We start from the raw sequence: 16,194 nt of genomic DNA on the forward strand, positions 1-16,194 counted from the left end.
CTACTTCTATAAGTACATTCGTGTTAGATACACTATTAATTTGCTTCTTATGTCTGGTAGGCTACTTCATTACCTTCTTCAATTATAACGTGGCTACCACCAGCCAGGAATTACGTAAAGGATGAAAATAATGATACAAAAGGAATGAAAAAAAAAAACTACAGTCTCTATGCTCAAGGAGCTTAACCTGGCACACCATTTTAAATCTATTACACTTTGTGGACACCTGGGTGGCTCAGCGGTTGAGCATCTGCCTTCAGCCCAGGGTGTGATCCTGGAGTCCTAGGATCAAGTCCCACATCGGGCTCCCAGCATAGAGCCTGCTTCTCTCTCTGTGTATGTCTCTGCCTCTCTCTCTGTCTCTCAATGAATAAATAAATAAAATCCTTTAAAATTTTAAATCTTTTTTTTTTTTAATTTATTTATGATAGTCACACAGAGAGAGAGAGAGAGAGGCAGAGACATAGGCAGAGGGAGAAGCAGGCTCCATGCACTGGGAGCCCGATGTGGGATTCGATCCCGGGTCTCCAGGATCGCGCCCTGGGCCAAAGGCAGGCGCTAAACCGCTGCGCCACCCAGGGATCCCTAAAATTTTAATTTAATTAAAAAAAAAGAAATTAAATCTACTACTTTGTTAAAATCTAACTTCCTACCAGGTAAGTGAAGTAAGTATAATTGTTAAGAACTTAAATTTGAAACTTGTCATCTATGCTTGCTAGAAAATCTGCATGCTATAGTATGCTAATAAGAAACAATTTTTGGCATACAGTTAGGTGCTTAATGGTATCTACGACCATATACATTCAGCTACTTGCTCTTCTAAAGGTGTCTTTGCTGTCTCTGTTGTTGCTAAGAAAAATCTGAAGAAAAGCTTACAGATTTAACTCATATAGTTAACCAATATCTTTTTAAATAAAATAAAATAACCTCTCCTCTCCCATCTATATGCCATAAAACAGAATAAGAATTCACTCTGTACCCCCATTCAATATTAAAACAACAAATATTTACAATGTGCTAATAAGACTGAGACACATCACTAAGACCAAATCCTAAATTGTACAGCTTGTTATTATATAAACAGAGAAGAAAACTGAAATTAACAAGAAATATAATTAAATAAATCCAGAACAATTAGATATGTAATGGAAAAAAATCGAAACTGCAGCAGGGACATTCACCCAAATTGAAGAGGAACTAGATTTACACATGAAAAAAAAAAAAAAAACAAACTGAAAAATATATGGAATGAAAGTCTTTAAACACTAGACATGAGGTAATAAAGTGCTATGATCCCTTGAGAAAGCCAACAAAGGAAGTGAATACTATGAGTGCCCCTTGCTTATACTCACGCTGTGAGTGGGGAAAGAGAATCCAGGCATAACTCTGGCAAACACTGTGAGAAGACTGAGTAAGGAGAGTAAGTACTGAGTAAGGAGACTGAGTTTGGAGTTCTAGAAAACCAAAGCATCTAAAATTCACAAGAGAAAGTATTGAAGAGAAGAGAACAGTACAGAGAGAGAACCCTGGAGACTGGCAGAGGGTCCCCCTCAAGTAGTCAGCAAAGTAATGAAAAGCACATACAAGTGAGGAAACTACCCAGGACGAGAGTTAGAAATAATCCAAAAGGGTTAGAGAAAAAAGTACCAGAACTCATACAGGGCCAGGAATCTGTTGCCATCAGCCTGATTTGGAAAACTTCTCCTTCACAAAGCATGAGACAGAACACCCAGGAGGAGGATGGTCATTCCTCAGTAATGAGAAATGGCTGGCCACAAATTGAGCACTCCTCTAAACCCACCTAAAAGATCATGGAAGCAAGAAATAAAGGATCAAACTATTTCCAAGTAACTATATTCCCCCCAAAAGCTCAAGAATATTTATAGCATTGGGGGTGCCTGGGTGGCTCAGTTCAGCGTCTGCCTTCATTCAGCTCAGGCCAAGATCCTGTGGTTCTGGGATTGAGCCCCGTATCAGGCTCCCTGCTCAGCAGGAAGTCTGCCTCTCCCCTCCTCTAGTGCTCTCTCTCAAATAAATAAATAAAATTTTTATTTAAAAAAGACTAATTATAGAATTAAAAAACATCCAAGACCTAACAAGATAATATTCACAATGTGTGGTACTTAAGTAAAAAATTACCATGCATACAAGGAAGCAGAAAACACAACCCATAATAAGGAAAATAATCATTATGAGGTGAATAATCAAAACCAATTCAGAATTAACAAAGATGTTAGAATTAGCTGACCAGGACATTAAAACAGTTATTTAACTGTGTTCCATATGTTCAAATAGGAAAGACATAGAAAATATAGAAAGACCCAAATTAAACATCTAGAAAAGTAAGAAATACAATATTTTAGGTAAAAAATATACTGATGGGGTTAAGAGCAGAATATCTTCATCAAATAAAAGATTAGTGAACTCCAAGACTTAGCAAAAAAAAAAAAAAAAAAAAAAAAACTAAAGAAAAAACTGAAAAGAGTAGCAGTAAGCTGTGGAACTTCAAACAGGCTAATATATGAGTAAACAGAATCCCTAAAGGTCAAGTGGGGGAGGGAGAACCAGATATTTGAAGAATAGCCAAAAATTTTCTAAATGTCATGAAAACTATAAACCCACAAATAAAAGCTCAACAAAGCCCCAACATAAGAAACACAAAAAAACTACACCAAGATCCATCACAATCACATTAGTCAACCATCTATAAGAAAATCTTAAAAGCAAACAACAACAAAAGAAAAACCACACAGAATGTACATTGGGACAAAGATTTCTTGTCAGAAACAGCAAAGTGAGACAACAGTGAAGCCATATTTTTATATTACTGAAAGAAAAAGTTAACTTACCTAGCATACTATACTCAGTTAAAATATCTTTGAAAAAACAGAAAGGTAACCTTGAATAAGCAAAAACGCAAGATTGCAGAACATATAATTAATATACAAAAATCAATTGCTCTCCTACATACTAACAAGCAACAAGTAGAATTTAAAATTAAAACATAACACCATTTCCATTAGGTGCCCCCCACCCCAAATGAAATACTCAGGTATAAATCTAACAGATACATTACAAGATCTATGAAGATTATCAAGATGTCAGTCCTTCCCAAACTGATCTACAGATTCAGTGTAAAAATCCCAATCAAAACTCAACAAGTTATTTATATATGTTAACAAGCTGATTCTAAAGTCTATGTGGAGAGGCAAAAGACCCAGAATAGCCAACACAATTTGAAGTATAGTCTTGTCAATAAACAGTACTGAAATAACTGGATATCCATATCCAACAAAATGAACTTCAATCCACCCTTGTACCATACATAAACATTAACTCAAAAATCTTCAAAACTCTTCAGAAACTTGAATGTAAACTAAAAACTATGAAACTTAAATGGGAGAAAATCTTTGTATGCTCCAGTAAAGCAAAGATTTCTAGATATGATATATAAAGTAAAAAATACACTGTGGAATTCATCAAAATTAAAAATATCTATTCAGAGTCAAAAGACTCTGTTAAGAGAATGAAAAGACAAGTCACAGACTGGGAGAAAATATTTGCAAAGCATAGATCTGCAGAGGATTTATAACCAGAATATGTAAAGAATTCTCAAAACTCAGTAATACGAAAACAAACAACCCAATTGAAAAATTGGACAAAAAAATAATAAGCAAAAATTGGACAAACAACTTGAACAGATACTTCACCAAAGAAGATACATGGATGACAAATTGTACTTGAAAAGATGTTCAACATCATTAGTCACTAGAGAAATAGAAATTAAAACTACAATGAGATACTGTAACACATCTACCAGAATGACTAAAACTTAAAAGACAAACATTAACAAGTACTGGAGAGAATGCAGAGAAATTGGAACTCTTACACAGTGCTAATAGGAATATAAAATGATGTCCTCTAGGGAAATGTTTGATAGTTTTTCAAAAAGGTGAATATATACCTACCACTTAATTTAGCCATTTCATTTCTACATATTTACCCAAGAGAAATGGAAGTATATGTCCATACAGGGATTTGCACATAAATGTTTATAGCAGCTTTATTTGTAATAGTCCCAAATTGTAAATAAGTGTTCAACAAGTGAACAGATAAACAGTAGTATAATGCAACATTAGTGAGCATTAAAAAGGAATAAACTAGTTGATACATGCAACAATATGCATGAATCTCAAACTAAGTATGCCTAGTGAAAGAAGTCGTACCATCAATACCCTTAAAAAAAAAAGTGCATGATTAGAATTCAGTAAAACTGTAGGACAATTAAACAAGTCTACAGTGATAGAAAGCAGATCAGCCTCCAGACCTATGAGATAATAAACTTCTGTTATAAAACAAACAAACAAACAAACAAACAGATCAATGATTGCCAGGGGCAGAGGAATCATAAAGAAGCAAGAGGAAATCTTTGGGTTTCATTCAATTGTTCATTATCGTAATTGTGGTGATGATTTCACAGGTGTACTCAGGTATCAAACCACATCAAGTTGTACCTTTTAAATAAGTGCAATTTACTATATGACAATTATACCCCAATGGAGTTATTATACAACAAATCCATAATTGACATTAGTGACCTCCCTTAAATTTTATACATAATAAAATCAATGTAATCTACAACCTAAAAAGATTAAAACATGTGCTACCCAACTACTATCGTAGTGTTGTTTTAAAATTTCTAGAAGGAAAAAGGATGTGTTAAGCTGGTTACCTCAGCTGATTAAGAAACTAAAAAGTGCAGAAATTTAATGACGAAGAACTTGAAGTGGGATCAAAACAGCTGTAGAGACTACATTACAGTTTACTGGAGGCAAAAAAAAAAAAAAAAGTTCTATATTGGCATTTAGGGAAATGAACTAGGAAGTAAAATAACAGAAGTTCCTAGTCTGGGAAAATGTCATTTAAATTTCAAGGAAATATGTTCCCTGAATTTTAACTCTAACAAGAAAAGAAAAAAAAGAAAAGAAAAGAAAAGAAAAGAAAAGAAAAGAGGAAAGGAAAGGAAAGGAAAGGAAAGGAAAGGAAAGGAAAGGAAAGGAAAGGAAAGGAAAGGAAAGGAAAGGAAAGGAAAGGAAAGGAAGAAAGGAAGGAAGGAAGGAAGAAAGAAAAGAGAAAAGAAAAGAAAAGAAAAGAAAAGAAAAGAAAAGAAAAGAAAAGAAAAAAGAAAAGAAAAGAAAACTTGGAAAGGTTAAAATACTATCAAATGCTGTAATAAAAGAAAAAATTAGAGACATGAAAGGCCACCCTTTGTTATAAAAAAAATTGCTGCATTGATAGTGCCTTATTCAGATATAATAGAAAATAGAGGACTTTTTACAGTTTTTTTTTTTCATTAAATACTACTATTCTGCCCACTTAAGTTCATTATAACTATAATAATTAACAAATCTATTACCCGGACTTATATAAAATACTGACTTATTAAAGATTTCATTCCTGTTCTCTTAGTGCATTAAATAAAAAATAAACATAATACTGCAATAATTTTTTTCAAATCCTTTCATCTAGGTCAGTGGCGAAACAATTTCACTCAACTTTTTACCAAGAAATAAGGAAAAAGAGAATAAAAGAAGATTGAGAAGCATATCTCGTCTCTCTCTGTCCCATTCAAAGGCAGGAAGGAGAGTCTCTGGAACTCAGGTTGAACAAAGTGATCAGTATATCAACAAATTAAACTTCCTAATTTTTGTTTACAAAAGCGGAGTTGTAGTCATCCTGACCATGTCTGAGGAGACTGAAAATACTTTAATAATTCCCTGTTTAGAATCCACAAAAGGAATCTAACATTTTCCAAGGATTCATCAGGATCCTAAAAAAGTGCTATAAGGTCTCCAAGAGTTTGACTAATTCATGAGATGAGCAGTTTTCAATGAAATTAGGCATTTGAGCACCTGGGTGGCTCAGTTAATTAAGGGTCTGACTCTTGATTTTGGCTCAGGTCACGATCTCAGGGTCATGAGATTGAGCTGTGTGTGGGGCTCCAGGCTTAGTGCTGAGCCTGCTCATTCCCCCTCCTCCCTCTGCTTCTCCCCCTCTCACCTGCTTACACACATACGAGTTCTAAAATAAAAATCTTTTTCAAAAAAAAAAAGAAATTAGGCATTCATAAGTTCAATTAATACCAATACCAACATTACATAGTTGATCCAATTTATCACCGATTTCTGAGAATTCAATATCCAATATGTTCCACTTTACTCCATCCTTACTCCTTTATTGTAGGTCACTATCAGCTCTTGCTTGAATTATGCCAGTAGCCTCTTACCCACCCTTATGTGCCCTTCTTCCATCCTCCACACAGGAGCTAACCAGAACTACCTGAAAACAGAGGTAAAGTTCAAACTTCTAAAAGGGGCTCTCTATATAAGGTCCCTTTATAATCTGTTCTCTTCCATGTTTCCCTAGCTTAATCCTTTACTACCACTATATATTCACCCACCCAACATGTAAACACCAAGAATGTGTATTATCCCATAAACACACACTAGACATCAGCCACACTCAGCTGTCTGTCGGCCCAGAAAAGCAACAGCTACCCTAAAAGCCTCTGTACCTGCTGCTTCCTGACTGTCCTCTACACTCCCATTTCCTTTTTTGCTGACTTTCACTCATCCTGAAGTCTCATTTTAAATGCTGTATTTTCTGTGATACTTTCTTTGTCCAATTCCTTCCTTCTTGTCCCCATTTGATTAGCCATAACACCCTGCATCCAGCCTTCACCTTGCAATTCTCACTCTGAATCATAACTGTCTATTTACCTAACTTTCTGTTTTAATATAAGCTTTCCAAGGGTAGGGGATGTGTCCTCAGTATCTAGCTCAATGCCTGACCCACAACAGAAAATGAGCAAATCTGTTCAGAGAAAGTACTGTGAAAGGTAGTCATCCATAAAAAGAACACACGGTTGGGTGCCTGGGTAGCTCAGTCAGTTAAGCGTCCGACTCTTGGTTTCAGCTCAGGTCATGATCTCGGGGTCGTGAGGTGGAGCCCCACATCCAGCTCCGTGCTCAGCAGGGACTCTGCTTGAGATTCTCTCCCTCTCTCTCTCTCTACCCACCCACCCCTTGCATGCACGCACTCTCTCTCTCTCAAGTAAGTAAATAAATCTTAAAAAAACTAAAGAGAATACATAGAAATTTTGAAAATCTTAATTAAGGGAAATAACATACCTGTCTTTCCAACTCCTGACCCGTGATACCAGCCTCCACATGAGCTGTCAGATTGTTCTCATCAACCCAAAGAATTCGATTCTGTTGCAAAGGAAGAAAAAAGTATCATCTCCAGAACTACTGACATTTTCTGAGGAAATATAACTTCCTAACTCAAGGTAGCAAGTGATAAGACATAAAATTAGCAAACCCACACTACAAGGTTCCATGTATTCCAGACTACACATGACAGACATAGTAACATAGGCAGTATATTGCATAGGAGACAGTTTAAAACACACTCTGTCTTTATTCAGGTATTAATCTGAATTAAACTCTACCTCTTACCTTAGGCAAATTATTTAACTAAGTTTAGTGTTTCCTCACTTGTAAAGTGTGAATACTAATACTACTCTTAAGGTTGGTATAAAGATTAAATGAGATAATGCACAGAACAAACTTAGCATACAGGCATGCCTAGTTGGCTCAGTCAGTGGAGCATGCAGTTCTTGATCTCAGGTTGTGGGATTAAGCCCCATGTTGGGTAAAGGGATTACTTAAAAATAAAATCTTTAAAAACACACACACACACAAAATCTTAGCATACAAAGTTCTTAGCATTACTATCCGTATTACTATTTTTTTTTTTAAGATTTTATTTATTCATGAGAGAGAGAGAGAGAGGCAGAGACACAGGCAGAGGGAGAAGCAGGCTCCATGCAGGGAGCCCAATGCAGGACTTGATCCCAGGACTCCAGGATCACGCCCTGGGCCGAAGGCAGATGCCAAACCACTGAGCCACCCAGGGATCCCCATTTGTACTACTATTGATAGTTAACAATCATATCTAACTTAACAATATCAGAAGATGGCCACTGTAAGACTAGAAAAAGACACCTCCAAAGACATCTGAATATAGTAAATAGCATTCCTGCTTTATTTTTAACCCAAAATAGGACCAGAGGTCCTGGATAGAAACCAAAGCATAGCCCTCCCTCCTGCTTGAAAAGTAGGAGCCAAATATCATCTGGCTCAACTTGCCAAATGTATGGCTGCCCAAAAAATGTTTTAAACATTCTTGGTTGACCTAATTTGTATATATATGAATCCTCATGAATTATTTTCTACTATTAAAAACAGACTTCTTTCCCCTTCTATTTATTTGGCTGAGCAATCAGGTTAATATATAGACTCTTCTGAATCCCAACAAAGCTTTCTTTGCATTTTGATATGTTTGAATGCAGGTAAACCTAGCTAATAATAAAAAGGAAGCAATACAATAGATAATACGAAAATGGTCTGCCTATATTCTAAATTTGAATACATGCAAATACATGCAAATAACTGCACTGCTTAATTCGCAGGATTTATGATAAACATTAAATTAGATGATATATGTGAATGTACTTTTTGTTTTATGCTATGTAAAACTATCATTTTAATTATACTCTCACAGTAAGACAATAACAATTTCAATGTAATTATAGCAAATCAGTCTTTTGGTCCTACAGCATCTAAACAATAGGAAGGGGATCCCTGGGTGGCGCAGCGGTTTAGCGCCTGCCTTTGGCCCAGGGTGCGATCCTGGAGACCCGGGATCGAATCCCACGTCGGGCTCCCAGTGCATGGAGCCTGCTTCTCCCTCTGCCTGTGTCTCTGCCTCTCTCTCTCTCTGTGACTATCATAAATAAATAAAAAAAAAAATTTTAAAAAAACAAAAAAATAAAAATAAAATAAAATAAAATAAACAATAGGAAGTCCTAAACTATAAAGTAAAAAGACATAATTCAATAATCTGTACTTTACAATAACTTGATATACATCTTTTCCCCTAATATACAGGCTCTTGAAGTGACTACATACTTGTGCTAATTATATACCTTTTATCTACCAGGGTCCAAACATATTTTTGGTAGAAAAAAAGCCAAAACAATTGAAGAAGGCAGAGAAAAAAAAAAATACCTTAATGAGCACTCACAGAAAAACCTATATAGAAAACATAGGATACCCTATTACATCCAGTATACACTACCCTTGTTAATATAGGTTAACTATAAGACAAAAAGTTTGAGACCAATAGGTCTTAGTATTATTGTATATATTTAAGAAATATAGAAATAGAAAACTGGCATAACTATCATATTTTGTACACACTGTATCAAAAGTACTCTGTGCAAAATCATGCACAGTTTATTGACTCCAAAGCAATCACAATTGTAGGCACCACCCATCTACTACAGTATTTAAGAGCATTAAAGGCAGTGAATATACAAGGTTTTGCTACAAAATAAGTAGTTAAAAACCTGGCATTTAAAATTCTGCCACAGAATTTTAAGCATCTACTCAGTACAAAGACTTTTATTTTATATTATCTCATTTAATCTTCACAATTACCTTCCGCATTATTATTGTCTCTGTTTTCCAAATTCAGTAAAAGATTCAGTGGTACATTTGTACACATTAAAGTATACAGAAATTCAAACACATTCCAAAGCCTATTCAGAATAGGCTACTCTTAAGGGCCTTCTAAGGAAACTGCCTTTTCTTAAACTCTGGGATTAGAACAAAGGTTAATGGAGAACTTTATAGAAGAATAATCATGCTATAACCATCTGAACCTCATGACTAATCGCAGCAAACTTAAAGTGGACAAACAGATATTACATGCCTCCTGATGTGATGTGGTGTGAGACAGAAAAACACATCATCATCTATGAAATATCCTTGCTCAAAAAAAATGTTTAAGCTATGCTTGAGTTCTAACTAGACTTTATATCTAACTTCCAGTTTAGAGGACATACAAAGCCCAGAAGAAGAGTTACATGACACCAAGATGAAGTGACATCCAAATTCAAAATATGATACATTTTATACTACAAATAACCTATTTTCTCCAAAAGTCAGTAACATTCAATAAAGTTTTGAAAGAAGGGGGTTTCGGATAAAATGAAATAGAAAAACAACAAATGCCAACATGGGCCTTCTCTGAATCCCCATGTGAGCAAATGAAGTATAAAATAAAGACAATTTTAAAACCATTGTAAAATTTGAATGTGAACTGTATATTAAGTGATTTAAGGAATTGTTTTTAAGTTTCCCAATAGCAATAATAATAGAGTAAGAAAATGTCCTTTTAAAAATAGATGCATAAGAAATATTTAGATATAAGTAGCATAATATGAGACTGCTTTTTAAAATGACAAAGGGATCCCTGGGTGGCACAGCGGTTTGGCGCCTGCCTTTGGCCCAGGGCGCAATCCTGGAGACCCGGGATTGAATCCCACATCAGGCCCCCGGTGCATGGAGCCGCTTCTCCTTCTGCCTATCTCTCTGCCTCTCTCTCTCTGTGTGTGTGACTATCATAAATAAATTTTAAAAATTTAAAAAATAAATAAAAAAATAAAATAAATAAAAAAATAAAATAAAATAGTTGACAAAGAAAGATAAAGCTAATATGACAAACTGTTAGTAATTACTTAATCTAGAAAATGGGTATACTATTCTATTTGGTGTTTGAAAAAAATTCAAATTAATAAATTAGTTAAAAAAATATAAAATTTTATAGTAATGAAGGAATATGCATGCAATCATATATATTGTTGACAATATAGTCAAGATTAAGTTCATACACAAATTAAAGCTTTAACATGGCACAATGTCCAACTCTTGGGACCACAGTGAGCCAAAAGATCACAAAATAATCCTAGATTAAAATTAGTCTGCTCTCCAATCTTCCACAAGTAAAACTGCAACCGCATTAAAAACTTGGGGGACAAGTCTTGGTATTTCAAATTAACCTTAACCAATATTTCTTTTACTTTTAACAATACAAATCAGGTCATCTATTGTATCAATAGTCAACACCATGCTTCTCAAATCATCAATTTCTCAGGCCAATTTGGTAGAAACCACCAAGACATGTACCTGAACATGAATGAACTTTAGCTTTTTGAGACCTAAAGACAATGGTAAAATATAATGATAAATTTAAAACAAAATAAAAATATAACTTTTTAATGATATCTAAGACTGAGCCACAGCTTTTTTTAAAACCAAACACTATCTTCAAATATGTCTAAAATGATCATATACCATTTGAGAAGTATCCAAAGAAATAATTGTTCTTGTCTCATCTGCAGGACACATTAGGCCGTATGATACGCTTGTTCCTCCTGCCAAAATAGGAAACAGTTTTATTATTTTATTTTTTAGCTACATTTCTAGGGCAAATCCCTAATACAAAGTATACAAATAGGCCCACACTAGAAAAATAACCTATTTCTACTTTACAAAATGTAATTTGCAAATGCTAACACACTAAGAGCAAACTCACCTTTATTTTATGCTGCGTGCCAAAATGAAGCAATATTAGGGAGCTGAAAGCAATGGGATATGGCTCCATCCCTGGGCACACTCAAGTGAAGCCCCTAGCAATTTGTGAAACTCCAAAAACATGATTAGAAAAATTCTAAGCTAATAATTACTATGGAGATATCACTTAAAAGAAAAAATACCCTTCCTACTTCAAGATACCTTACCTTAATTATGAGATTCATTTATCATTTAAAATAAATAATCTTAGTTGTCATACAAAAAGACTTTAGTAAATTAGAATATAAACAAGTTAAAATTGCCCAGACTATGTAAAACACATTTATATGTTAATGGTGAAAAGGTGATTTTAATATAGAATAAACAATATATAGAAATATATAAACAATGTACTGTTTTCCATTAACATTTTTTATTAAAGGAAAAATGCTTTCTTGATACCAATCTAAAATAATAGCATATTCTTAGTTATTAACCATCTACATTACCATATATGAGAATAAATTCCTAACTGGTACTTCTATGTGCTTTGAATAGAAAACTCTTACTACAAGTAAGAATTATAGGAGGTGCTGATTCAATTTACTTTCACAAGGTGAGAATGTGAACTGTCAATTAAGAACATATTTGTAACCAATAAACACTATTTGCTTGTCACAGTCATTTGAAATTAGAAAAATATTTCACTGAAAGTGGCACTGTAGTGCCTTTTTCTCACGAACTCAACCAAAAGCATTAGCTAAAGAAGGAATCTGGAGCTTCTGATTTGTTTGGGGTCTCACTTCTCTTCCATCAATGCTAATTCAATGAAAGTAATGTAGATTATTAAAAGAGATCAAATGCAAAAATAAATAAATAAATAAATAAATAAATAAATAAATAAATAAAATAAAAGAGACCAATTTGTCTTAAAATGCAAAGCAACATTAGTTTTTCAACATTAAAAGGTATTACTGAGCTGGTCATCATTGTCCTAGTTCACACTGCATAGTGTTCCTTCTCAAAAATATATAGTGAGCATATTTAGCCTCTGAAAAATAACATTCTCTCTATAAATGTTATAAAGTAATTACTAAAGTGGGAATATTTTTTTATTTAAACATTAAGTCACGGCATCAACTAAGATCTATATGGGAAAGAAGCCATGAACAACATGTCTCAAACAGTTCGGGTAGACAGATCTACTCAAAAATGAGAAGCATAAACAAGTTTTTCAGAATAACCATATCATAATTACAAGAATATCTGCTTTCAATGGAATGACACAAATATTTACAATACAAATATTTTAAAGAAAATGAACACATTTACATGATATTAAAATTCAAAAGGCACAATACCTACCACCAATTGGTATGATACAAAGGTTATATTTGCATGCTAGATTCACAATCTTAACTACATCATCATGACAGGCTGTTGAAAAAAAGAGGGAAAATAAATTAATCACAAGGACATGAATAAAATCTGGGTAACCCTGCAAAGTAAGGGTCCATGAAGTTCTTTAGTGTCTAAACTTTTTCTTTACTTATTTACTCATCAACACATTAAACAGTTATATTAAAACAAAATGTTTAGTATTTATCTTTTTAACTTTTCATTTTGAAATGATTTCATACTCAGAAAAAGGCTACAAAAAGGTAAAAAATTTCCTTCATCCAGCAGCCACAAATAATAACATCTTATAATTTCAATTATCAAAACCAAACAATTTATACTTACATATTATTCTTAACTAATCAACAGACCTTATTCAAATTTTGCCAATTGTTCCACTAATGTCTCCTTTTCTGGACCAATCATACATTGTATTTAGTTGTCATGTCTCCTTACTCTTCTTTAATCTGGAGAGTTCCTCAGTCTATCTTTTATTTTCATGACCCTGACACTTTTGAAAAACACTGGTCAGTTATTTCATAGAGTATCTCTCGAGTCTGCCTCCTCATTATTAAATTCAGGTTACATATTTTGGCAGGAATTCCACAGAAGTGCTGATGTGACTTTCTTAATGAGTTACATCTGGAGGCACATTATGTAGACATGTCTCATTTCTAGTAATGTTAACTTTCATCATTTGATTACGAAGTATCTGCTTGGTTTTTCCACCATAAGAATACTATAATTAAAAATGTTTTGTGGGGCGATGGTTACTCTACATAAATATGTTTCTCGTCATACTTTCACCCGCTAATTTTTGCATCCACTGATAATTATTGTTTTACAAATTTTAAAATGCTATATATGATGTACTACATATATTCCTCTCTAATGTATACAATGAAAGAGTACTCTTTATCAGAATAAAAGCTATACGAGTAACAAAAACCTGACAACAGAAGATTTTAAATATAAGACACAAAATGCTAAAACTCAATTTGACTAGCAAATAGGGCACTAAGCCAGGGACCAACATAGCAAAGAAACTATCTGAAAAGGATAAATCTTCTGATAACATGGAATGGCAAAGAAAAGAAAAAGACTTGAGGCAAGGAAACACGCAAAAACCCAGTATTACCTGCTAAGGGCTTGAAAGGGAAATTTAAGGATGTAAAATAAACAAGTGAATATCCATTTATGAAAGTAAAAATACTGTTATCTAAAAGTTATCATTTCTCAGGTTTGTTTAAAACTAGGACTATGTCATTTGTATCATTCCAATTTTTTTTTAAGATTTATTTATTTATTTATGATAGAGAGAGAGGCAGAGACACAGGCAGAGGGAGAAGCAGGCGTGGGAGCCCGACGTGGGACCCGATCCCGGGACTCCAGGATCACGCCCCGGGCCAAAGGCAGGTGTCAAACCGCTGAGCCACCCAGGGATCCCCTCATTCCAATTTTTAATGAAAATCCATTTTAAGCTTCCAGATTAAGCTTATAAAACTTACTACTTGTGGTAAAATTTTCTTACTAAGTGGAATAATAGTTTATTAATAATAAAATACCCAAACATGACTGTCAAAAACCTTTAACAAGGCAAAACTAGGGCAGCCCAGGTGGCTCAGCGGTTTAGCACTGCCTTCAGCCCAGGGTATGATCCTGGAGACCCCATGATCGAGTCCCACGTCGGGCTCCCTGCATGGGGCCTGCTTCTCCCTCTGCCTATGTCTCTGCCTCTCTATGTGTGTGTGTCTCTCATGAATAAATAAATAAAATCTTAACAACAACAACAAAAAAAAGGCAAAACTACTTCTAGGATTGCCACCTAAACAGAAGCTTTTCTTAATCATGTTATCTGACACAGCACTCTCTCATCCCACTGCTCATCTGTTTGGCTATTTTCTTACTGTGCCTTTTCTCTACAGCATGTATCACCACTCAATACATTACATATTTATTTGCTCTTTTCTGCCTCCTTCCCCACTAAATTGTAGGGCACCTGAGAATAGATTTTTGTTTTTTTCACAGCTCATCCTCAATACCTAGAACAGTACCTAGCACATATTTTCACAGGCCCGAAGTTTTGGTATTTACACAGCTAAAAATAACACATAAGTACTAAATTTAATAAGTGAAATGATTTAAAAATATGTAAAGTTGTTAAAGGAGACTTTATTTTTATAAGCACACTTCCCACAGACAACATATATGAGTGACTGACAACTTGTCTAAAATAAATGAAAGGCAGATCACACTGTGTAAAGGTCACAATGGTGACAAATCCTGGTTTAAGGACGACTCCAAATCATAAAAGTTACATATATTATGCTTAGTTATTATGCTTAGACAAACCCTAGATATCCTATTTAATATAAAATTCAGATTCAAATTATAGCCAGGCTTACAGACATCCACAAGGATAGATCTCCTAGGTGTATGTGTGTGTATGTGTATATCCCAAAGCATACTTTGTGTGTGTGTGTGTGTGTGTGTGTGTGTGTGTATGTATATGTGTATATATAGTGTGTGTGCGCACATATGTGTATTCAAACTGCAAAATGAGACAGCTACCTCCACTCTACAGAATACCACACTGTCTTAAATTGTCATATTGTCTCAAAATTTGCCCTCACTCATGCAAAGAAAGAAACCTAAACTTTATCACCAGTAGAAAATTTATATTAAAGTTAAATAAAGGTCTCAGAGATCTGATCACCTATTGGGAAAAAATATTCCGAGTAGTCCTTATACCAGGAGATTCACCAGAATAAAATTATAAACTTGATTCAAGCACCTATACACTATTCATATAGATTCCTGAGGTATGAAACATGATGGTAAAGGGAATATTTTAGAAAAACTAACCTCTCAAGAGTATATAGGAGGCTTGGAGAAACAAGAAACTAGAGGCATGAGAGAGAACCTTATAGGCTGTTACAAAAATCCAACTATGCATTGATAAGGGCCTGATTTGAAAACTGATATGGGAAAAAAAGACAAGGCTACGAGGGAACTGACAAATAGGATGGATTTTACAGAATGTAGAAACTTTTGTGCAACAACAGACTATAACCCTGCATGTTTCCTCAATCTGGATTTTTTAGAAAGATTTGTATTTCCTAAACAAAGACATATATTTTCATTCTGGTAATTTCTCAGTACTTTAATAGTCAGACACATGAAGAAAATACCTAGAAAGCACATTTGAAAGCTCTACTTAAGATACATCCAAAGATAGTCTATTAAAGTTTCCTAAAAGAAATGAAAACTAATAAATTTTGCTTTCATTTTTTTCCAGTTAAAAAGTAGAATGAAT

General features: G+C 34.2%; 1 protein-coding gene across 4 annotated transcripts in view; it reads right to left on the reverse strand.

Moving 5' to 3' along the window:
- AGPS (alkylglycerone phosphate synthase) overlaps positions 1-16,194 on the reverse strand; it is a 134,284-nt gene that overhangs the window by 71,905 nt on the left and 46,185 nt on the right. For all 4 annotated transcript variants that reach the window (XM_072811258.1, XM_072811256.1, XM_072811257.1 and 1 more), the window contains exons 6-8: positions 12,846-12,917; positions 11,262-11,341; positions 7,191-7,271 (exon numbers count right to left, since the gene is read on the reverse strand). In XM_072811258.1, the coding sequence (XP_072667359.1) occupies positions 7,191-7,271; positions 11,262-11,341; positions 12,846-12,917 (233 nt within the window). The remainder of the gene's footprint in view (positions 1-7,190; positions 7,272-11,261; positions 11,342-12,845; positions 12,918-16,194) is intronic.

Source organism: Canis lupus, chromosome 34 (assembly GCF_048164855.1).
Source record: "Canis lupus baileyi chromosome 34, mCanLup2.hap1, whole genome shotgun sequence".
Lineage (NCBI taxonomy): Eukaryota > Metazoa > Chordata > Mammalia > Carnivora > Canidae > Canis > Canis lupus.